This window comes from Eleutherodactylus coqui, chromosome 9 (assembly GCF_035609145.1).
Source record: "Eleutherodactylus coqui strain aEleCoq1 chromosome 9, aEleCoq1.hap1, whole genome shotgun sequence".
NCBI classification, from domain to species: domain Eukaryota; kingdom Metazoa; phylum Chordata; class Amphibia; order Anura; family Eleutherodactylidae; genus Eleutherodactylus; species Eleutherodactylus coqui.
This window is the reverse complement of record NC_089845.1, coordinates 149,169,022-149,192,282: the sequence shown is the minus strand read 5'-3', so window position 1 is coordinate 149,192,282 and position 23,261 is coordinate 149,169,022. Positions and strand designations below refer to the sequence as shown.

At 44.7% G+C, this 23,261-nt stretch overlaps 1 protein-coding gene across 1 annotated transcript; it reads left to right on the top strand.

Annotated features, from left to right (window-relative positions):
- Positions 1-21,702, top strand: CTHRC1 (collagen triple helix repeat containing 1). The gene is made up of 4 exons (XM_066578621.1): positions 1-262; positions 17,299-17,520; positions 19,872-20,088; positions 21,244-21,702. The coding sequence occupies exons 1-4, from the start codon at positions 134-136 to the stop codon at positions 21,384-21,386; spliced, it is 711 nt and encodes a 236-aa protein (XP_066434718.1). The 5' UTR covers positions 1-133; the 3' UTR covers positions 21,387-21,702.
- Positions 21,703-23,261: the final 1,559 nt, after the last annotated feature.

Here is a 23,261-nt window from a genome sequence, read left to right as displayed (position 1 = left end):
ACACAGTCCTTCAGTAGAAACAGGCTGTGTGTGATTCAGCTGCAGCCCTCACTACCTCCATTCACGGCAGAACACTCTTCATCCTGCGCCTGAGTCGGCAAACTTTCCTTTCTTTTCTCCATCTTCTTCTAAGATGTTATCCATTTGGGTTACTCTTCTCCTGGTCACCTCATGTCTTATTCTCCCTTCCCTGACTGAGCCTGACAACCAGAAGATGAAGCAAAGATCACTGCGGCAGAAAGACCTGGACATCATAGATAGAGTAAGTTAAACCCCCTCATATATCCCCTCTACCCATTCCATCCTCAGAATATATCCCAGACCATCCTTATACAAAGTTGTTCTATGGAAAACTTTAGATGGCATTAGGAAGGTTCTGATAAGTTCTACATCAGCAGACGCGAATGTATACAGTACTTTTCCCCACTTCTTCATTGCGGAATGTCTAGTATAATGTGGCCTTGTATGCTTGATACACATTATTATGTATGTGTGGAGGACGGGTCTTTAGTAGCTACAGATATGTTTCTCATGCTAGTCCGTATGCTATATAGAAAGTTTATGGCTAGTTAGCAAGTTTCTATACATGTGTTGACTTCCTCCATTATACTCAAGGTGATCTTTTGGCTTGAATTATGTATATTTTGATCTATAATACCTAATTTTATATAATTTTGAAATCCTTATAAGCTGAAGAACATATATATTGCATCTAGAGATAAGCAAACCAAACCTATAGAACTCAAATTCAGTCCAAACTTTAGTAGAAGTTCGATTCAGCAAGAACCCGAACCTCAAGCAGTTACTTCTGGCCGAACTAGAGTTTTATAAAAGCACCAAAAACTAGTATTGAACAAAGTGTAAAAGGGTGGTGGTGGTCCTTCAATGGATGAAGCTGAAATGTTAGCACTATTACCTTGCCATGCTGAGGTCCAAACTTCAAATCTAACCAAGGACAACATCTACATGGAGTTTGTGTGTTATCTTTGTGTTTCTTGTACTTGCTCTTTTACACCTCCAAGGAAGGAAGAAAAATGGGGGTTCCGGTGTTGGCACTGTTGTCCTGCAGCACTGGAATCACAGGTTCAAATCTGACTAAAGACAACATCTGCATTGAGTTTATATGCTCTCTTTGTGTTTCTTCTTTCTGTTCTTTATCGTCTTCTCCTTCTCTTGGGAAGAAGGAAGCATGGTGGCTCAGAGGTTAACATTGTTACCTTGTAGTGCTGAGTCCTAGTGTCAAACCTGACCAAGGACAACATCTATATGGAGTTTGTCTGTTTCCATTGTGCTTCTTGTTCTCCTCCTCCGGGGAAGGACAAAGCATAGTGGCTTAGTAGTTAGCACTGTTGCCTTGCAGCGCTAAAGCCTAGGTCCAAAGCTAACATCTGCATGGTGTTTTCCAATTCCATGCAGATGTTGCCCTCAGTCAAATTTGAGCCTAGGAGCCCAACAATGCTAACCACTGAGCTACATCCATTGGAGGACCCTCAACACACTCAGACAATGTTCAATACTAGTTTTAGGGGTCTTATTAATTCAGTTGGAACTAAAACGGCCCAAACTAAACTTTTTAACAAAATTCAGCAATCTGGTCAAACCAAACGTTTGAAAATTTCGTGCATCTCTAATCAGATGCCATCCTTGAGTAGATTCTCTCTAGGTAGTGCATTATCCTATCAAGCTGAAGGCAAAAACATCCTCATAGGTCAACCGCTTTCCTTTTATCTCGACCCTAGTGTATCTGTGATTAAGAATTTAGACCCCAATTCCACCTTGGGACTGACATAGCAATTATAAGAATTTGATGAAATCAGAATAGTAATTATAGTGATACCGTATGTTATATGGGCTGCTTTTAGTGAGTGGCAAAGTGGACTATTGCTTACTGTAGGTCTTGGTGCTCAAGGACGGGACCTCCTAGAGCTGTCTGAGACTGAAGTTTCTTAACCTTCAGGAACTTTACTGGTAACCCCTCATCCCTAGACCAGAAAAGTAGCTATATGTGGTGCAGATCTTAGAGTTGGTTCTCGGACCTGATTCATAAGAGAGTCCAAGAATCCCATAAGAAGACAGCAGTATTATAAATGGCCCATTCTTCTTTGTGATGCGAGGTTAGAGGGAAAACACAGCTAATGAGAATGAAGCCATTGAAAATCATTGGTTTTATTATCATGTGTTTTCACTTACTCTCGCATCGCAGGGAAGTTGGATCGCCAGTGAGTAAGAGCCCTAAGGGTGCATTCAGACGACCGTATATTGGCTGGGTTTTCACGCCCAGCTGATATACAGCGTCTCTCTCTGCAGGGGAAGGAGGCTGGAAGAGCTGGGAGCAGTGCACTGAGCTCCTGCCCCCTCTCTGCCTCCTCTCCACCCTCCTGCAGTATTTTCAATGAAGAGAGGCGGGACAGGGGCGGAGATAATTCCTGAAACTTAGCCCCGCCCCCATCCCACCTCCTCTCATTGCAAATAGTGCAGAGGGGCGGAGAGGGGGTGGAGAGGGGTCGGGAGCTCAGAGCACTGCTCCCGGTTCTTCCAGCCTCCTCCCCCTGCAGAGAGAGACGCCGTATATCGGCCGGCGTGAATACACGGCCGATATACGGTCGTCTGAATGCGCCCTAAGGTTGAGAAACTAGTAGTTTATATATTTATGTATAACTTGGCGCAGTCTAAAGAGAAGCTCGATCAAGACCCAGGAAGCAAGTGTCCAGACAAGTCACGAGACTAACTCTCTGTTCGAACTTCACTTTATTCAAACCTCAAATTCTAATACAAGTGTTCTATCTGATTGATGGATAAGTGGGATGAGGCAACTTTGTAACTCTGGGACAGCTGACTATAGAGATGGATTTGTTGTGGTGGTAGGATGCACCACATCATGTGTTTGTAGCAATGGCACCCCGCGAAGCTTGTAGGGTGTTTTCAGACTGTGATTTGAAGAGAGAACTCAAAACGCATCCTTTCTTTTGCTCGCCTTGTGCTACCAAGACCTCCTATGAGGAGATGCATGATAACTTTGATGCAACCACGCTGCACCATCACCTGATCCTGCTCGTCCAATCAGCCTGGCTTGACACTTTAAGAAACAAATGTTACAATTGAACAACTTATCAGTTGGGTCCCCTGTTTGAGACTTCACTCTATTAGACAAATGCAACATTAAATTAACGGGATTCTATACCATCATTTGGAACATGTTGACTTGTGCTCAAGTACTCATTGCTTGTGATGTGCAGAATAGGGTAGTCTGATCAGTCCATTACAGTCTGAGTCCAATTGAAGTTATGACTTCCACATTGATCCATTTAAAACGTATCCATCATGGATTGGTCAAAAATGGCCAGTGTAAGCAAAGCCTTGTATATATAGATTGTGAATCTGCATATAAAGCAATTCCCTATTGAACACTTATTGGAATCACCTCTATAAAGCAGGGACCATCCAAAACTAGAGCAGAAATTCAACTGTGAGTTTCCTGAAGTTTCTCATCACGTTGTGAGTAGTAACTAATTTAGCAATGTGCCCTAATTTTACCTAATTCTGCTCCAGGCTTCCAGTCCAGCCCCAAGGTGTTTGCAGTAGATCCTTGAAATCCTGTAAGTTGTGACGTAGGCCTGATTCACAGACTTGTTGTTTCAGCACATCCCACACGACTGATTAGATTGAGTTCTGGGAAATTTAGAGGCTACATCATCATCTTGAACTCTTTATATCCCTCAAACAATTCCGATGCAATTTTTATAGCGTGGCCGGGCACATTAGGGAATACCAATACTATAAAGAGGTTTGGCTGATTTGTACAATGTTTAAGTAACTGATACACTTCAAGATCACATCCACATGAATGTCAGAACACAAGGTTTCCCAGCAGAACATTACCTAGAACAACATAGAACTACCTTTGTTGACTTGTCTTCTTCTCATAATGCATCCTAGTGCCATCTCTTCCCCAGCCATCCACATGATGTGAAATAAAAAGTGATTCATCAGACCATGCCACCTACTTCCATTGCTTCATAGTCTAATTTTGATCCTTACTTGCCCATTTTAAGAACTTTCAGCAGTGGACAGGGGTTAACATGAACACACTGACTGCTCTACAGCTATGTAATCCCATATACAGCAAGTTACGATGCCCATGACTTTGTCATGAGTTGTCCTTTTTGAGACCACTTTTGCGAGGCACTAACCATAACTTGATCAAATTCTAATGGCTAGACAACTAGGTTAGGGCATCTACAAAAGGGCAGGTCTTGTTGGGTGCTCCTCATAGATATTTATGAGGAGCACCCAACAAGACCTGCCATTTCGTAGATGCCCTGACCTAGTTGTCTAGTCATTAGAATTTGGCCTTCGTCAAAGACACACACCCATACACACAAAGACTCCAGTAAGCACTTTCTTCCTCCTTTGCTGCTGACTCATTACAATTTCATAGACTGTATTCACACAGTGTTTCAGTCTACGCTCCCTGGTTCCATCTGCATCCCCAAAACCGGGCTTCAGACCAAACCTCTTGATGGAACCATAGGCTTCCCTTGCTCAGGCACCAATAAAGCTATGCTAGGAAATGTTCTTAAATGGCTTCTATATATAATAATAATAATAATACTCCTTATTTGTACAGTGCCAACTTATTATGCAGTGCTTTCAAACATAAAAGAGATATGGTCACCAACATAGCAAAACTGCGGCCTTTGTGGACCTACCTTCGGCATACAGCACCCCCTTACCAAATGTGTGCATTAAACTGTATAACTATTTGTTATGTTGTGTACTGCCAAGGTCCTAGCAACCATAACTAGGACTGTCAAGTTTAGCACAGCCATATTATTGTTGAACTACCTTGCCCAGTAAGGCTGCATTCACACAGCATCAATTCTGGTAGACCTTGTCAATCATCTAATATGTATGAGGGCCTCCTGACTCTTTTCCCCATGGCGGATGTAGGAGAAGATAAGGATGTGGGCTGATGGATTTCATCTGCCCTATCCATTTGTTCTCAGGGAGATAAGCCACAGCAGCTTCCTTCCCTTTATTCATCCTAAACACAGGCATGGTTGGCCACGCCAAGCATGCATGTATATGGGCATTTCTAACGAGACCCTTGTTGGCCAGACAGCTATCCAATGTGTTTAGCCGGTCTTAGACTTAATACTTCTTCTCATTGCATTTTAAGTCTACATTCCTTTTTCTCATTTTCTTTGTGTAGCAGTAATAACATTTTGGCCTGGAAACCCGAAGCAGCTGCCAACGCAATATCCTACAGTATCTGATGCTATTTTTACCAGTGACTGGCATTATACTAGGGAATCAGTTACTTAAATTACATCCTTGATGAAATTTTGTACAGTGAAGACATAGACCGCTACAATGTTAGCATATTAACTTATGTTGTAGTTTTCTACATTTTTAAGTAGGCACACATAATAATAAAAAACTTTATTTGCATAGCGCCAACTTATTCCGCAGGGCTTTCAAGGCACATGGGGAACACAAACAATACGAAAATTACAGAAAATACAAAAGTTACATGCGGTATTCAATTATTCAGAAACCAGGGGGTGGAGGTGATAACAGAAGGTGCGGGGACAGGCGGCGGAGCAAGGGGGAACACAGCAATGCAACGATAACATGTTATATACAGTTGTTAGGCCACAAACGGGGTGGAGGTAGTAGAGGAGGTCTGGGGCAGGAAGTGTGCATGATAGGCAAAAGTGGAAAGCCATAGGGAGGGGCAGGGGGCATATTGTGGGGGTGGAGGACTAGGTCAGGAGGTTTGGTATGCTACTTTGAAGAGGTGTGTCTTTAAAGAGCGTCTGAAGTTCCATACGTCTGGGATTGTTCAGATGTTTTGGGGTAGAGCGTTCCAGAGGATTGGTGCTGCTCTAGAGAAGTGTTGGAGGTTTGTATTAGAGGAGTGTTTAGTCTGAGTGTGTTAGCAGAGCGGAGCGCATGGGATGGGTGATGAATCGACAGGGGGTAGGCGATGTACATTGGCGCGGTGCCATGAAGAGCAGTGTGGGTGAAGATGATGAGTTTGAATTAAGTTCTGGAGTGGATGGGCAGCCAATGCAGCGACTGGCAAAGTGCAGAGGCATCTGAGAAGCGTCTGGAAAGGAAGATGCGTCTAGCTGCCGCATTTAGTATGGATTGGAGAGGGGAGAGCCTGGTGCAGGGAAGGCCGATGAACAGCGGGTTGCAGTATTCGAGTCGGGAATGGATCAGGGTGACGAGTGTCTTTCGCGTGTCGGTGGTTAGGAATGGCCGAATTTTAGCACATACTTGTTTCTCCTTTCCTACAGCTGTCACATTGAACTGATGTGTACTAAGACTCTTAAAGAGGTTGTCCACTTTGCAAATTCCTATTCTGTTTAACACTGTATGTCCTGTTTACCAATAATAAGTTGATCATAGAGAGTTTTGTGATCTATTATCTAGGGGGAAACTCAGCAGCAAATGTTCAATTGCCCTGCAGCGCCTCCACAGGAGAAATTAAGCATTACACAGCTTTCTTTAAAAAGAATGAGCTGCTGTCATTACACACAGATTTCCTCCAGAGCTAGGGACATTCTTTGTAGCTGTTTTTCTCTGCTCTGGCTAACCCTGAATAAGGGACCCCCCCCCCCTCTATTAACTCAGAATTAGCTAATAGAGAATTTAAAAATGGGTTTTCTAAATTAAACAACCCCTTTAAACCTAATGTTGTGAAATTCATAGGCCTGTTGTCTATCTGTTAGCCTGTCCCCATGTGGTATCCCACAACCCAACATTCCTTCCTCCGTCTTTTCAGGCTTATATGGAAAAATGGGGTCCAGATAGAATGCCTAGCTGCCATTTGCCTGGTATCAACTTTAGTTAAAATGTAACTATACTTTCAAAAAACTTTTCTCATGTCATAAGGACATGTCAAAACTTTTGATTGGTGGGGGTTCAGGTGCCAAGAACCCCACCAATCGATAGACGCTAGAGCTAAGCAGCAAAACCTCTCAGGCGAGCGCTTTTTCTGCTCGCCAGCTGAAGACGGGCTCAATGAAAAGTCATTGGGCCTGTCTTCAGATAGGGAGCAAACACAGAAATCGGCTGAGTGCTTCTGTTGCTTCATTTTAGCGATAGGTCACGGTCTCAGAACCTGGACCACCACCAATCAAGTTTTGACATGTGCCTTTGATATGCAAAAAGTTCTTTGAGAAAGCAGTTACACATTTAAGTTCTTGGAAAACTGATTGAAAACTTTAGGCTGGGGTCACACAGGGCGGAATCCCGCAGGAAATCTTGCGGTTTGGCCGCAGCGAAAAACCACGACATTTCCACCGGGAAAGAGCTGCTTCAAAACCCGCGGCACTTAGCCGCGGGTTTTGAAGCGGCTTGGCCTCATGCTTTTCCGTTGTGGCCGGAGCTCCCATAAAGGAGAGCACGGCAGCTACAGAAAAAAAAATAGACATGCTGCGGCCGGGAAATCCGTGCGCAGCGCTGGCTTCAGCCGGCTTTGCCGCGACAGATTGGCCGTCTTGTGTGGACGAGATTTTTGACAAACCTCTTCCACATGGCCGGCTAACACCGGGATTAGTGTCCACAGGAGGATTTGCTGCAGCAAAATTCCAGACGGAATATCTGCGGCAAATCCGTCCTGCGTGAGCCCAGCCTTAGTGATGACTACTAGATTGAACAATTGGGCTGTGACTATGCAGGATCTGAGCCATGCAAAAAATTGGAATATCAGTGCTATGTTTTTAGGACAACTTTTCAAGAAACTTTTACAAGGAATACTATGTTTTCAACAAATACAAGGTAATCATCATATAATGAATAGCTTTGCAATATACTTTCTGTATCAATTTCTCATGGTATTTACGCTCTTTGATTGCTGCCATGCAGCAGAGCCTTCTCTGCTTACTTCCAGTGGATAATAATCTGCCTTTAGCGCACAGGATACACCGAATACGATAGGAACAGTCCTTAAGAGTCTATTAGTTTTATGGTCACTGGGAAATCAATTATAAACCTCATCAAATGTCAATCTCTATTATGGCTTTATGACATCATGGCTTGAGTTTTGTGGCCACTAAGCATACAGGCAACATTGCAAGTTTATGTCCAGAGTTACTTTTATTACACTGTCATTCTGATTAGTTTTATGTTCTCATTAGAACTGCAATTATGCGGGATCGGTGGCTGATATTATATGGGCAGTCCAGTGTAATATGGTCTTATACAGGGTAGGTTCTCTCAAAGTAGTAGAAGGTTGTCTTTTGGAGAGTTTTTAGTGTATGCTTTCTGACTAATATCATATAAGTACTACATATATGAGATGCTAATATATGCATTGTAGAAGATGGCAAGGATGACCAAATCATATGTGCAGCGTGTGCGACAGTACAGGGCAGGGGCGTAACTATAGAGGGTGCAGGGGATGCGGTTGCACCCGGGCCCAGGAGCCTTGGGGGGCCCATAAGGCCTCTCTTCTCCATATAGAGAGCCCAGTACTATGAATAAAGCATTATAGTTGGGGGTCCTGTTACAGGTTTTGCATTGAGGCCCGGGAGCTTCAAGTTATGTCTCTGTGCAGCATGGTTTAGGTATGGGTACGGGTACAGATACAGATAGAGGGGGGGCCCCGGATCACGTTTTGCATCAGGGCCCCTGAGCCTTTAGTTACGCCCCTCTGCAGTCAAGAGGACCAGCTTTTGGTTCTATACTTTTTAAAGCCGGATGCTCTAATTATACCAATAAATCATCAGAAAACTGGTGGCATCGGAGATAGAGCTGTGCTTATATCATCATTAGCAGAAGTATTGCCTGTTACTTGATGCTTGGCACCACTAATGTGTGCGGTAAAGGAATGTGAAATGGTTCAATAAGTAGAATGGAAGGATCTGGCTGAACACTAAATATTCACCTTCTTTGTAACCAAAGAGCTCGTTCCTCCTCCTTTCCCACCCCTCACATTCCAGGCCAGTGATTCAGCCAGTGATGACATGCCGGCTAATTCTTTTAATTGCACTGCACCAAAAAATGTCCTACTATTTATTACCTGGAGTCCTACATGCGGAGGTCACTCGGTGTAACTTGCATTGCTACGGGGAGGCGAATCCTTAAAGAAGCAGCAGAACCCACACAACAAGATGTATTTTGACAAGAACACGCTATATAATTTAGCCGATGTCTTGTCTTATTTCATGGAACATTGCACAGCAAATACTTGAGCACGGCTTGAGGATTACACCCACTAAATATTTAGGCTTGGTAATATGCTGTACAACGTCTAGTCTTGCTATCTATTATGTCAGGCAGGCGGATGTGGATTCACCTTGTCACACACCGGTTTGACTTTCGGCTAGTTGTGGAGGCAGCACCCTTGATCCCCTCTAAGTGGGATACAGTCTTAGCTGCGGGGTCCCCAACCATTACTCATCCAGATGGTCCGGGTTGTGTGGCTGCTGATGCAACAGAAGGCCAAGGCGTGGTACCTACTGGTGTGAACTGTGGCATAATAGTCAACTAGGCAATGGTCAAGCTTCGTGGCACAGGTTCAGCAATGAAGTTCAAGTGGAAGGTCAGGGCAGGCATTAGGCCCAATGTCCATGGGCAGAATTGAATTGCGGATGATCTGCAGTTCAAGCCGTCCATAGACAATCATGGGCGCCAGCAGCTGAATTTAAGCATGCGGATTTGATTTGCGGACTTGTTGGTAGGAAAACAAATTGCAGCATGCTCCATTTTGCTGTGGGTCCCGCATGGACGGCTTCCATTGAAGTCAATGGAAACCTCCCGATCCCGATGTGTAATAATAATGCCCTTTCTTGCCCCTCTTTAGTAATAAAGAAAACACACAGAAAGAGAAATATATAAAAAGAAAATCACAGAAAATGGCCATATACTCACTGACGCATGAGGGCAGGTATGAACAATACATCACTTATTCTTCAACATGCAGACAGCCCGACTGGTAACAGAGGAGCAGGTAACACATGTGGAGGACACTGATGAATAGCCACTCACATACCTTAATTATATAGAGTGTGGTGGCTGCTTAGTCCTTATTCCTACACAGAAGGGTATATACGGGTTGTCAGGCTGCATGTTACATGTAACATAGTGTGTTTGCTAAATGAAGACAATGTCCATCTAGTTCAGCCTGCTTCAACCCCCTTGTTGATCCAGAGGAAGGCAAAAACACCAAGAGGCAGAAGCCAATTGTCCCATTTGGGGAAAAAATTCCTTCCCGACTCCATAATGGCAATCAGAATAATCTCTGGATCAACCTTTGATAGTTCCTAGCTGACTTCAAGACCTGGATCAACAACTCGCTGGTCACTTAATGTCTATATCTTGTAATATCATAGCGCTCTAATAAAACATCTAGTCTGCTCTTAAACTCCTCTATGGATTTTGCCATCACCACGTCCTCAGGCAGAGAGTTCCACAGTCTCACTGCTCTTACAGTAAAGAACCCCCTTGTGTGTTGATGATGAAACCTGCTTTCTTCTAGACGTAGCAGATGCCCTCTTGTTACCATCGCAGTCCTGGTATAAACAGATCATGGGAGTGATCCTTGTATCGTCCCCTCATGTATTTATACATAGTTATTTGATCGCCCCTTAGCCGTAGTACACCATGCAGGCAAACGCCCCATTACTGATGCCCTATTGGAATCCAGCGGGTTGCCCTGTAAACCACACTGACAGTGGCACCCTTGGCTCCCCCAGGATTTAAAGCTGCACTGCATGTTATTAAAAAATATACGAGAAATTGGTTAATATTTGGGCCAAAATACGTGAGCTCACAACCCAGTGAGTCCTTACACTGATATTAATCAAAAAATCACAGAAAGAGAAATATATTAATTTAAAAAAAAACAGAAAGTGACCATATACTAACTGACACATGAGGGCAGGTATGAACACCACGTATACCTCAATATGCATGCAGACCAACTACTAACGGAGGAGCACGTATCACATGTGGAGGACACTGATGAGAGGCCACTCACACACCTTCCTTATATAGAGGGGGGTGGATGCTTAGTGCTTATTCCTACATATGGTACATGTAGTACACCATGCGGGTAAACATCCCATTACTGATGCCAAATTGGAATCCAGCGGCCTGACACTCTGTATTTACACTTCTCTGTAGGAATAAGCACTAAGCAGCAACCCCCCTCTATATAAGGCTTTATTCACATGAGCGTATATCAGCCGCCGTTTTCAGGGCCAGCCAATATACGCTACCATTTGATGCATTGGATTCCAATGCATCAGATCACACAGGAGTATTCCCATGGTGTAAAAGCGCCCGGCCGGCCAATACAGCACCGGGCAGGAAAGATAGTCCTGGAACTATCTTCCTGGCCAGAATACGTTGGCTGCTGTATAAGCTCTTATGGGAGCCTATGGGAGCTGCCGGAGAAGGGAGGTGGGGGGGAGTTTAGCAGTGTGACTGCTAAACTCCCTACCCTTTCTCTCCTCCTTTCTGCTCCTTGCCAGCTGTTTGCAATGGGAGGGGGTGGAGTTAGCTAGCACACTTGCTCCTGCCCCGCCTCCTCCCCTTGCCGAGAGCCAGCGTGGGGGAGGGAAGGGGGAGACAGCTTAGCAGAGCTAAACTTTCTCCCCCCGCCCAACAGCATTGCGGGTTCGCCGTATATGCGCCAGACTGTCTAAATGGGCGCACAAACGTTAGCTTTGTGTGCCTGTTCATGCATTTTTACGTAAAAACGCTGAAGCCCGTGTGAAAGAGCCCTAAGCGAGGTATGTGAGTGGCTGTCTCAACTGCCCTCGTTCCCCCCCCCCTGGCAATGCTTTATATGCATTAATAAAAAAACCCATATACTCCCCAATGTCTCTCCTCCCGGCCTCTGTAGTCAGTGCCACATGGGTCCATGTGACAATGCAACGCAGAAGGCAGCGTGGGATTCCCGTGTTCCAGACTGCAGAGGCCGAGAGCCAGAAGGATAGACATCGGTGATTAAATTAGTTATTTTTCCATTTCCGCGGCAAAAAAAAAATGTCTACTACTGCATCGGCCCCCGAACCCGCCCCGCCTACTGGGACTTTTCCCAGTTACTTCAATGACCAGCCTGCCCCTGCCTGTAGCTACCATGAGGGGAAGCTTTGGCGCTTACAAAGTATGGGTTTATGACCGAGTAAAAAAGTTGTCACCATGACATGTCTGTCTTAGTAATTACTTGTGTTCTCTCTGAATTTCCAGACCATCTTCTTGTATAAATTTGCATTGCGCTGTTTTTCTAGTATTCTTCCAGAATATTTATGACAACTGGGTTTTACCACTTCCCTTGTCAAGTGAGCTTGTCTTAAAAGAAGGCGTGTCCTACACAGTCTGGGCTCTCAGCACTGATTGGAGAATGTCAGAATGTGTAAGGACACACCCCCAACTAGTAATAACCAGTTGTCAATTTATTCATAGACTTCCAGGAGTAACAGAGAAACGGCACAATACAGAGATCTAAGAAGAGACGCTTCAGCGTTATTTCATGAAGAATACAAGTATTTAGTAAAAAAAGACATGCAAGGTCAGGTACAGGTAGCAGCTCATTTTTAAAGGGGGTGTCCAGAATTTTTTTTTTTTTTCATTCAGCCCTCTCGCTCAGTCCAAGCATCCCGTCTCTTGCCTTATCCAAAGATTGGCTTTATTACATACTGACACGTGAAGAAAATAACTGAAATAGCTCCTGAGGTGGTAGGGGAGCTACAGGCTGGTCTTTCAATAGGGGGCTTGCAGGTACTTGAGGAGCAGTGCATTTTATACTGGCCTTCAAGCCAACTGGAGAGTAGTGTGCCCAGTCACACAGGTGGCACGCCATGGAGATAGGCCTCCGGCGGGTCAAATACTGCATAATGGCCCACATGTCGAAGGCTTCAAACAATTTATTTGAACAGGAAATATAAAAACTCACAGTTGAGGGACAAGGAGAAGATCCTCCGGTTTACTAAGTCTGCTTATTTCAGGTCACAGAAGGAAGGCAGACGCTGGGACCTCTTGGCACCAAAGTTTCAGCCCTGTTTTTGAGCACTCTCTAGCTGTTCCACAAGCATGGTCAGGGGATCGGCTATTCCACAAGCATGGTCAGGGGATCAGCTATTCCACAAGCATGGTCAGAGGATCAGCTAGTCCACAAGCATGGTCAGGGGATCGGCTATTCCACAAGCATGGTCAGGGGATCGGGCCGTGCTGCAGCCGTGTGATCAGTGGGTCTGGTACAGGATTCCTTCAGTCACGTTAGATTTCTGGCAGCAATAACAGACCTCCAGCATCAAGTCCATCCCTTAAATAAGGCATGCATGAGGCCCCAACATTTGCATGCCTTACATGAACATTCACAACCAATCAGCAATCAAATAATACAACCTGACTTATGAATAATAAAAAAAATAACGCTGGAATGACAACTTATCGCCGGTAGAGGTCAGTTGACTCTCACAAACAAAACTAATCAGTCTGCTGGGTACTGAACTCACAGAACTAGGGGGGCTACTATCCTTATATAACCACAGAAGTGGCATAGCTATAGGGGTCACAGTTGCAACTAGGCCCTTAAACATGGAGGGCCAAAGGCCCCCCTCAACACAATATGAGCCAATGTTGCCCCTTCTGTGCTCTACCCGCAACTTTATGTCTTACTCACTTGCTGCTGCCTGACAGCTCACTTGACGTGACAGCATTTAGAAAACAGCCAGAATCCCCCCGATTTGTCCTGTGATTATTCTGAGAATCGGAGATGGGGGAGAAGTCAGGTTGTATTATATATGTTGTTGTGCCAACTCAACTGTCAGGCAGCACTAAGAGCATTGGAAATAAAGTTTGCTCGGTGCTGACCAGAGTTGTGTTTCAGGTGTACAGCTTATCTGCTATAAGACTGTGGGGACACAAGGAGGCCACTATTACACTGTGGAGCAACAGAGGGGGTCACTATTAGAATGTAGGAGCACAAGAGGGTACTATTACATTGTGGTGGCACATAGGGATAAATATAAGACTCTGAAGTCACAGAGATGCTACTACTAAAAGGTAGAGACACGGAGAGGTCACTGTTAGAATATGGGGGCACAGGAAGACCACTAAGAAAATGTCAGGGTACAGAGGAGTCATTATTAGGTTGTATGGGCACTATTACTTTGGGGGGGGCACAGAGGTTTAATAACTATTCAGAAGCGTATAGTGAGCATACTGAGGGGAGCAGAATGGAGAAGTTTTACTGTGTAGGGCTACAAAGGAGGGCATTATTAATGCGCGGTACAGAGGAGGCATTATTTCTTGTGGTGGGCACTATGGTGCAATAATTATTACTTTGTTTGACACAAAAGAGACACTATTACTATAGGGAAACACTAAGAGGAGGGGGTAGCAGAAAGATGGGGAGAATGTCCAAAGACAAGTCGTGACTAGAAGAAGTCTTCATGGCAATCTGGGCCTAGAGAGAGGAGAAAAGGGACATACATATGACTCCAAAGAATACGTCCATGACTGAAAGGAAGACCAGAACTACCAGCTTTCGTCTCTGTTTGAGCAGATTTATATTCCTTTCTAGCATTGTGCCAGACAGAATAGCATAGTCAACACATCAGAATTTGTTGTAACAATGCATTTTGCAACTATGCCCCTGGGTACTATGTTGAGAGGGTCAGCCTGGCAGCAGTAAATCCATGGAAAAGCCCATCTTAGGGCTTAATTACATGGACATATATTGGCTGGGTTTTCACGCGATATACGCTGCCCCTCTCTGCAAGGGAAGGGGATGGGGCAGGAGCTAGTGTGCTGAGTTCCCGCCCCCTCTCCGCCCTTCACCACTATTTGCAATGGGAGGGGTGGGGCATGGCGGAGCTTAGCTCCACTCCGCCCCACCCCTCCCATTGCAAACAGTGGCAAGGGGTGGGAGCTCAGCACACTAGTTCCTGCCCTGTCCTGCCTCCTCCCCTTGCAGAGAGGAGCAATGTATATTGTCCGGGCGTGAAAACCCAGCCGATATACGTCCATGTCAATAACCCCTCAGGCTGTGGTATTGATCAGATTTGAAAAATAAATGTAGGTGGAGAACCCCTTTAAGCGTTACATTTCTAGCAGCTCACAAAACCAGATTTTCTAAAATAACTCACTTTTACATTAGCTAATAGGTTATAGTTTCACCTTAAATTATCAATGTTTCTAATTGATTGGAGGCGAGGAAGGAACTTGTCAGAGGTGCACATAATGTCTGCAGGCGTTCATACCAGACATACCTATACAACTACACAATGCACACAGTCAGTGGGGTGTCTGGCACCAGGGACTCTATAGACTACTCATATATCTTGGCTTACTGCATCAGAAGTGATCTTTGGCCAGGACTGAGGCTCCAGCTCTTGCTCGGAGTTCTGGCAGATTTACTGCTCTTTTCATTATGTCTTCTTTCCCAGCTAATTGATTCACATTTTCCAGCTCAGAGACTGAAATCCACACCCCAACCTGTTTCCTTCTACCTCCTGCTTCCAGGGTAAAGTCAACAATTTGCATAAGTCTTGACTTATAGGGGTGGCACCGCCATAATGACTTCACTGTTTAGAGTTTATGTTTTAGTTGGAAATGTACTTGAGGTTCTAGAAGGACGAAGACCAAAGCATCCTAGAGGCGAATTGTATGAGCTGCATCTAATCTAACACTGTATGTGGAATTCTGTCTAGTAGAGAACAAGACTTTTCACAATCCATATTGGCAACAATAAAGCAGTAAGCATCCCTAAGTAGGAGGGTATGTACTAACACTTCACTAAAAATCTCCCTCCTGCTTTGTCTATACAACTCTTAGGCCCCCTTCACAGGAGTGCATGCATATTTTCTAATTATCTATATGGCCAATTAGTCTAATGAGCTCCAGATGTGTTCCTTTTCCAGTGGAATTACTTAGTGTATTGCACCCCCCCTCCCCCCATTGACTTCTATGGGGACTTTTGGTTCGCAAATGCGCAGAAAAGTAGAGCATGCCGAAGTTTTTTTTCGCATGACTGAAATGTGCAGTAAAAATACGCCTGTGAGAATTTAGCTACATTCACATGGGTGAGGGCTTATTTACACGTGCGTATATCGGCCGCCGTTTTCACGGGCGGCCGATATGTGCTACGATCTGATGCATTGGATTCCAATGCATCAGATCACACAGGTGTATTCCCGCAGCGTAAAAGTGTCCGGCTGGCCAATATAGCGCCGGGTGCTTTTATGCCAAGCAGGAAAGATAGTCCTGGAACTATCTTTCTGCCCGGAATATGTCGGCTGCTGCATGGACTCCTATTGGAGCCAATGACAGCGGCTGAAGAAGGGAGGTGGAAGGGAGTTTAGCAGCATGACTGCTAAACTCCCTCCCCCTTCTCTCCTCCCCTTTGGCTGTTTGCAATGGGAGGGGGCAGGGTGGGCAGATCTAAGCTCCGCCCCTCCCATTGCTGGCCCTGGACAGGGGGTGGGAGCCTAGCTCCGCCCCCATCTCATTGCAAACAGCCGGATGGGAGGAGGTGAGCCGGTGGGGGGGAGGGAAGGGGGAGATACCTTAGCAGAGCTAAACTGTCTCCCCAAGCCCAATGGCATTGTGGCCTCCGTGTACATGCGCCAGGCCTGTGCCATATGAACGGATGCACAAACGTTAGATTTGTGTCCCATTCATGCGTTTTTACGGTCCTGGCAGGCGCACATAAAAACGCATACGGCGTTGTGAATCCAGCCTGGGTGTGATATCAGGCCGAAAGTCTTGTCAACATGCGATTTTTCACGGCGATGTCAAGTGTTTTGGATTAAAAACAGCATAACTCCTGTGGAATTGAAATCCTCGCGTGCGTAAAAGTATCACAAGTGTTTCATATTGACTTCAATGGAAAATATCACATCGCAGTCGTATACACATAGCACGGCATGCAGGGGCCATACAATGTCTTTGAAGGTCCCATTGAAAAGATCACCCTAGGAGTCAGTCACGACTCGGTGCTTGCACCAGGAAACTTTACATTTACCTTAGTTTTAGAGACATTGATTGCAATGCTGAACCTCCTCTACTCAGTGTTGTTCCCTGCTGAATAATGCACTTTCTACAATCTGCCACGGGGTGTGTATGTTGTCCATTCAGCTACTGGCTTGACAAACTAAAGCTGATCATACGCACTGGATATTTTTTTGTCAGTTTGCTAGGATATACATCTGTAGTGTTTGATCTTCTGTTTCCCCAGGATATAAGGAACTCGCTTGGACTGTGACCTTGCTGCTGCCCGGACAACATGATTATAATACTCTATGACTAATACTGTTTTTGTTTCTTTTGCAGTATAATGGTCTATGTATGCAGGGCAGCATGGGACCTCCTGGCCGAGACGGAACTCCAGGAGTGAATGGCATCCCAGGAACACCAGGGATCCCGGGACGTGATGGGGCTAGAGGAGAAAAGGGAGAATGTATGAGAGAGAGTTTAGAAGAGCCTTGGACACCAAACTTCAAGCAATGCGCCTGGAGGTCTCTCAACTATGGCATTGATCTGGGGAAAATTGCAGTATGTGATGATTTATAATGTAACAGTATTGGTTTCTATCATGCTATGCTTGTTTATTGGTGAGTGTAAGAGGCCCGTCCGATACATCATAAGCATACCGTACAATATTATACACACTTGTAGGTAATACTGGAGGCTTGGGATGCTACTGGAGTGATAAGTCAGTTGCTTTCTTCATGGTCTTCTAGGTGAACACAAGGCTCCAGTGACAGATAACTTTGAAAGACAACTCATCAAAAAGTTGTGCAATGTTCCATAGGAGTTTACTATGATGTGCGAGGTGTTTATTTTGCTATTTTATATTATTTTTTTTATATTCTTATTTAGTTAGCTATTGTTTATCGCTTACCAAGTATGAATCCGTCAATTTACTAGGTATCAGAATGTAAAGTTGAGGTCCTTACATTGAGTCCCCTATCGTGCATTGTGCTATTGTTTTGTAACCTCAAAAGTCATATTTCCTAATAAAGCTTTTTGAGCATTTTCTGTGAGGCACCATAAACCGAATCAGGGACAGTGCCTCAGATCATTACCCTGCGTTGTATAGAATAATCTACAGTGCATGATTTACCAGCACCAATATTACCACGTTACAGTGGAAAGCCACATAAAAAGGCATCATGTTGCCCCCACTGGTAAAGTTAGCAAGTGCTGAAGTGGGTAACAATAGACTTAAAGGGGTTGTCCGGCCAGAAACATCAGGTCTCATTACTTCTGTTTGCCCATTTCCATGCACTTTGTAATATACATTGTGCATGGAAAATGAAGCAAACAGAAGTTTTGGACTTACCTTTAGGGGTGCCCCCCCCTGTGTTGACCCTCGGTCGTCCCAGGTTACGACAAGAAATCTTCTGCATTTCTTGTCGGGCCGGCAGCAGCTCTCGTCGGCGCTGGAACACTCCTCTTCCCTTCCGCGCATGCGCAGTCCTTCTTTCTTCTGCCGGGACCGCGCTCTTTACCTCATCATCGCAGGGGACGCGCGCCGCCGGTCGGCGCATGCGCAGTACACTCACTTCCTGGTTTCATATACCAGAGCGGAGTGAGTGACTGCCTGCCGCTGCTGCTTGGACAAGAGCCAAGAAGACACCGCCGGGACTTTAAAAGTATGTGAAAGGGGAGAAGGGGAGTAGGGGAGAAGGGGAGAAATGTTGGAGAGATGGATGGATGGATGTGTGCACGGGGGGGGGGTGACAGAAGTCCCGGGGGAAGGGGGGGGGTGTGGAGTGGGAGAGATCGATGGATGGATGGATGGATGGATGTGTGCAGGGGAAGGGGGGGGTGCAGTGATGTGTGTGTATGTGCACGGACCGGCTGACAGAAGTCCCGGGGGAAGGGGGGGTGTGTGGAGTGGGAGAGATCGATGGATGGATGGATGGATGGATGTGTGCAGGGGAAGGGGGGGGGTGCAGTGATGTGTATGTGCATTGACCCGGCTGACAGAAGTGTGGGGGGGGGGTCATTGTGAGAGGGGCACTATGAGGGCATGTGTGTGTGGGGAAATGTTTTACTTTACTTTAGCAGGGGGCGGGGCCTGGGCGGGGAGAGACTGTAGAGCAGTTCAATAGAGGTGGGCGTGTCGTGGGCGGGGCTAGGACGTGAGCTGAGGGAAATCCTGCCTTTTCATGTCTTACTACCATCGGGAGCGCGCACACAGAAGAGGGGGGGGCGCAGGGCATGTGAGAAGGCAGCACAGAGGCGCCATCTTTGAAAACTGCAGAGAAGATCAGTCTAAGGTAATAAACTGACATTGCAGCTGATCTGCTGGCCGGTTTGAGCCCCTGTATGCTGTCTGTTACTATCCTTACTGAAAGGGAAGCAGCAGCATTATAAAAATTTTTACCCTGTGTGGCCGGACAACTCCTTTAAACCTAAATCCTGAACATGGCTTTATTAACAGGAATATTAAAAAGGATCTATCAGATCTCATGGCATGTATTTTAGTAGATATTTTTAGTTTCCATAAAAACAACAATTCTAGATAATTTTTTCTTAGAACTCTACATTGTGTTGTTACTCCTTCTAGAAATATATGAATCAATTGGGTGTTAGCAGCTGGGGGTGTGTCTCCATGGTCTGATATTGTCCAATCAGTGGTGACTGTACAGGGACACGCCCCTTTTACAAGAGGGAATGGCAACGCCCAGTTGTCAATAAATTCTAAGTTTTCAAGAAGTAACAAAGGGCTGGCACTATATAGAGTTCTACGAAAAGTGTCTCCAGAAGTGTTATTTCACATGGAATTCATTAAGACAGACATCTCAGGTCTGCTTTAGATGTTAATTTTTTGGACTTTCACAACTTCTGTACTATAAGATGTCAAGCAAAAGGATTTTTTTTGTATTGTTTCCTAGGAGTGTACATTTACGAAGATGCGCTCTCACAGTGCTTTGAGGGTCGTTTTCAGTGGCTCTTTGCGTCTTAAGTGTAAGACTGCCTGCTGCCAGCGCTGGTACTTCACCTTTAACGGAGCTGAATGTGCTGGTCCTCTACCCATCGAAGCCATCATCTATCTGGACCAGGGCAGTGCGGAGTTCAACTCGACCATAAATATCCACCGCACCTCCACAGGTACAACGAGACGAGTCCAGTAGCTCAGAGTGTTCCTCTGAAAGCGAACCTAGACTTTCACATTAGCGAACTCCATGTACATCAATTCCCTAATACATCTGTGTCATCAGAATCGCCTCTCTTACAAATGTGACCGATCCAGTAATAAAACCAGAATTCTCTGGGAAATTAAAGCTTAATCTCATATTTAACCCCTTAGTGACGAAGCCCGTTTGCACCTTAATAACCAACTAATTTTTCTTTTTTTTTTTCATTGCACTCCAGGACCCATAACTTTTACATTTTTCGATCAACACAGCCATATGGAAGCTTGTTTATCTGCAGGATCAATTTGTATTTTTAATAGCATCATTTTGGGGGGAATATATTATGTATAACTTTTGCTAATCTCTATTTTTAGGATTGGGGGAAAAAAAAATTCTGCCATTGTTTTTGGATTTAATTTTTATGGCATTAAGTGGGCAAAATAAATAATATGATAACATTATTCTCTGGGTCAGTACGATTCCGGCGATACCATGTTTATCCTATTTTTTATAATGTTTTGCGGAGCCACACCACCAGTGCCCCTTCATTGTTTATCCAAGCATAGTGCCATACATACAGGTGTGGTTCTGCCTGGTACTGCAGCTCAGCCCAGTACATTTGTATAGCGATGTGCCTTGGGAAAACATTGAATGTGCCACAGCGCCAAGCCCCCTTCGTTCTGCTGATTCCTCATCTCCGTGGCATAGACCTTAACTATTCTAAACCTAGGCAATAAATTAAAAGTACAAGATAACCCTATGAATTGTGATCAGGACCTGTTTCCAACCAGTAGTTATAATATACACATGACGGGTTCATTTATTGGGTTTGCACAGTTATGGCCAATGCCTGGTTTTAGATCTCAGCTCCAATGACTTGAACTGCAGTACCAGACAAAACCAATGGATAAGAGTGGCGCTGTTTACGGAAAATAAATGCCAACTCTTTATAGACGACCCTTTATGTATTATAGATCTTAATTATTGCTTTATTTATTAATGGAGGCATCTCCAATTTGTCTTGTTTTATAAATTACGATTGGATGATAAAAAACGCCACTTACTAACGTAAAAAAAATATATATATTAATTTCCTTTAATAAACATCTGACCTATAATTTTTTTCCAGTGGAAGGACTATGTGAAGGGATCAATGCAGGACTGGTTGACGTCGCCGTTTGGGTGGGCACTTGTTCCGACTACCCCAGGGGAGACGCCTCAACAGGATGGAACTCAGTGTCACGGGTCATCATCGAGGAGCTGCCCAAATAACTCAACGTTTCTGGTAGAATAATGAAATTGCACATTATTGGTTGTAGATACAGGAAGTGTCACCTCTAAGCGACCATTGAGGGTCCGGAAGAGCTTCTACGTACTGTATAAATACACCGACGCAGCGGCACCTAACACGCCTGTCGTCTGAGCTGACTACCAGTAAATTGCAGGACAATTCTACATGCTCAGCTCTTACCCATTCGATTCTCGGTACGGAATCCTTCTGTCTTGTATCTTTTATAGTTTTCTATTATGCTGGATTTTTGCTTTTTTACTATTTTGTTTTTAATAAAAAGACAAATCTAGAAACAAAGATGTAGAAATAAGTGGATTATATTATATAGGGGATGTGTTTTATATATATATATATATATATATATATATATAAATGTGTGTGTGTGTGTGTGTGTGTGTGTGTGTATTAAAAGGGCACTAAGGATTTGTCTCATTATATACAACTCCTTTAATATGACTGTTGATCAGCTGATCATCTGGCTCCCAAGAAGAGGCGGCCAGCTGCCAACTTTATTTGCAGAGGCCATTACCAGTTACTAAGTGGCGGGCATTCAGAGGAATAGCTGTATATGGAATACATAGATGACCCAAGTGAGCCATGCTTGTTCAAATCTCTGTTCTGCTTCATAATGGGGAGTGGTGGGGGTCCCTCTACAAGTTCATATACCCTATTAGGGCATAGCGACAAACGTTTTCCATGTGATATAATCAGTGCCAGCCTTAGGGTAGATGCAGATTTTCCACTCACATCCCAAGAAAAAAGCAGTATTAATTGCACTAATAGGCAGTCTTCCTGTATTCTGCAGCAAAATAGCAACGTACCCACACCTCAGTGAATAAATACTGTACCAGAACCAAGCTCATTCTATCAATACAGCACCAGAACCTAACTCATAAATACCGCACAAACCAATGTCATAACATAAATACAGCACCAATACTAAGATCATAACAAATATACAGCAAGAACCTACCTCGATACATAAATACAGCACCAGAACAAAGCTCATAACATAAATACAGTAGCAGAACTAAGCAATTGTGTTGCAAAGGTGCTGATGGGCTGAAAGTGGTGACTCAGAACATAAGAGGTGGGAGACAGAGCCAGGAGGAGGATGATTCATGTAGGTCCACATGTCACTGGCACACGGAGGATGAAGATCATCCAGCCAGGCAGACATAAGCAGGAAGACAGCCTCCAACCTACATCGGCCCGGTGCCCCTCTACAAGCTGGTGGCCAGCACCCTGTGCAGAGGTTGCGTGTAGATAGGCCATGGGGATAAGCCATTCCAGGTAGATAAATTCAGATTTTGAGATCTGGAGAAAAGAGGGATCTATTTCCACATGATCCATGTACCTTTGGATGGGGATGACTCAGGTTATGGGTTTGTATGGAGGTGAAACTATGTTGATGTACGTGTCCACCACATTAGTTACCCCGGGTGATTAGCAGCGTTAACAAATGTCTGGCAGCTGCTCATCTTTGGTGGCCATGCAAATTTGGTCTACTGGCAGGCAGGGCAGACAGGATGGCTGTCAGATGAGCAACGTTCCTGATGTCTATAGCTGCGACACCGGTACAGGCATAAGTGTGGACTGAAAGCTGCAGATTTGCAGTGACTCCTTGTACCCAACCGCCGCCGGCACCGTTACACCTTCATGTCAGTCCAACCTGCTCACAAGTTTTTGTTTTATAAGTAAAGTTTAGAAACAATTGGCTGTAAAATATTTTTCAGTAGTTTGAGGAGACATACTGCCTCCTAGAGGATAGACGTAGATCTGCAACTGCTAACCATCATGTATGCATAATTGCATATACAATGATAACTAATGTAAATTGACCATAAACGACTTAG

Excerpts from the sequence above, each read along its gene's own strand:
- CTHRC1 (XM_066578621.1), top strand. The coding sequence starts at position 134 with ATGTTATCCATTTGGGTTACTCTTCTCCTGGTCACCTCATGTCTTATT. Across the intron at positions 263-17,298 it reads ACCTGGACATCATAGATAGA|TATAATGGTCTATGTATGCA; the intron begins GTAAGTTAAACC and ends TTTCTTTTGCAG. Across the intron at positions 17,521-19,871 it reads TTGATCTGGGGAAAATTGCA|GAGTGTACATTTACGAAGAT; the intron begins GTATGTGATGAT and ends ATTGTTTCCTAG.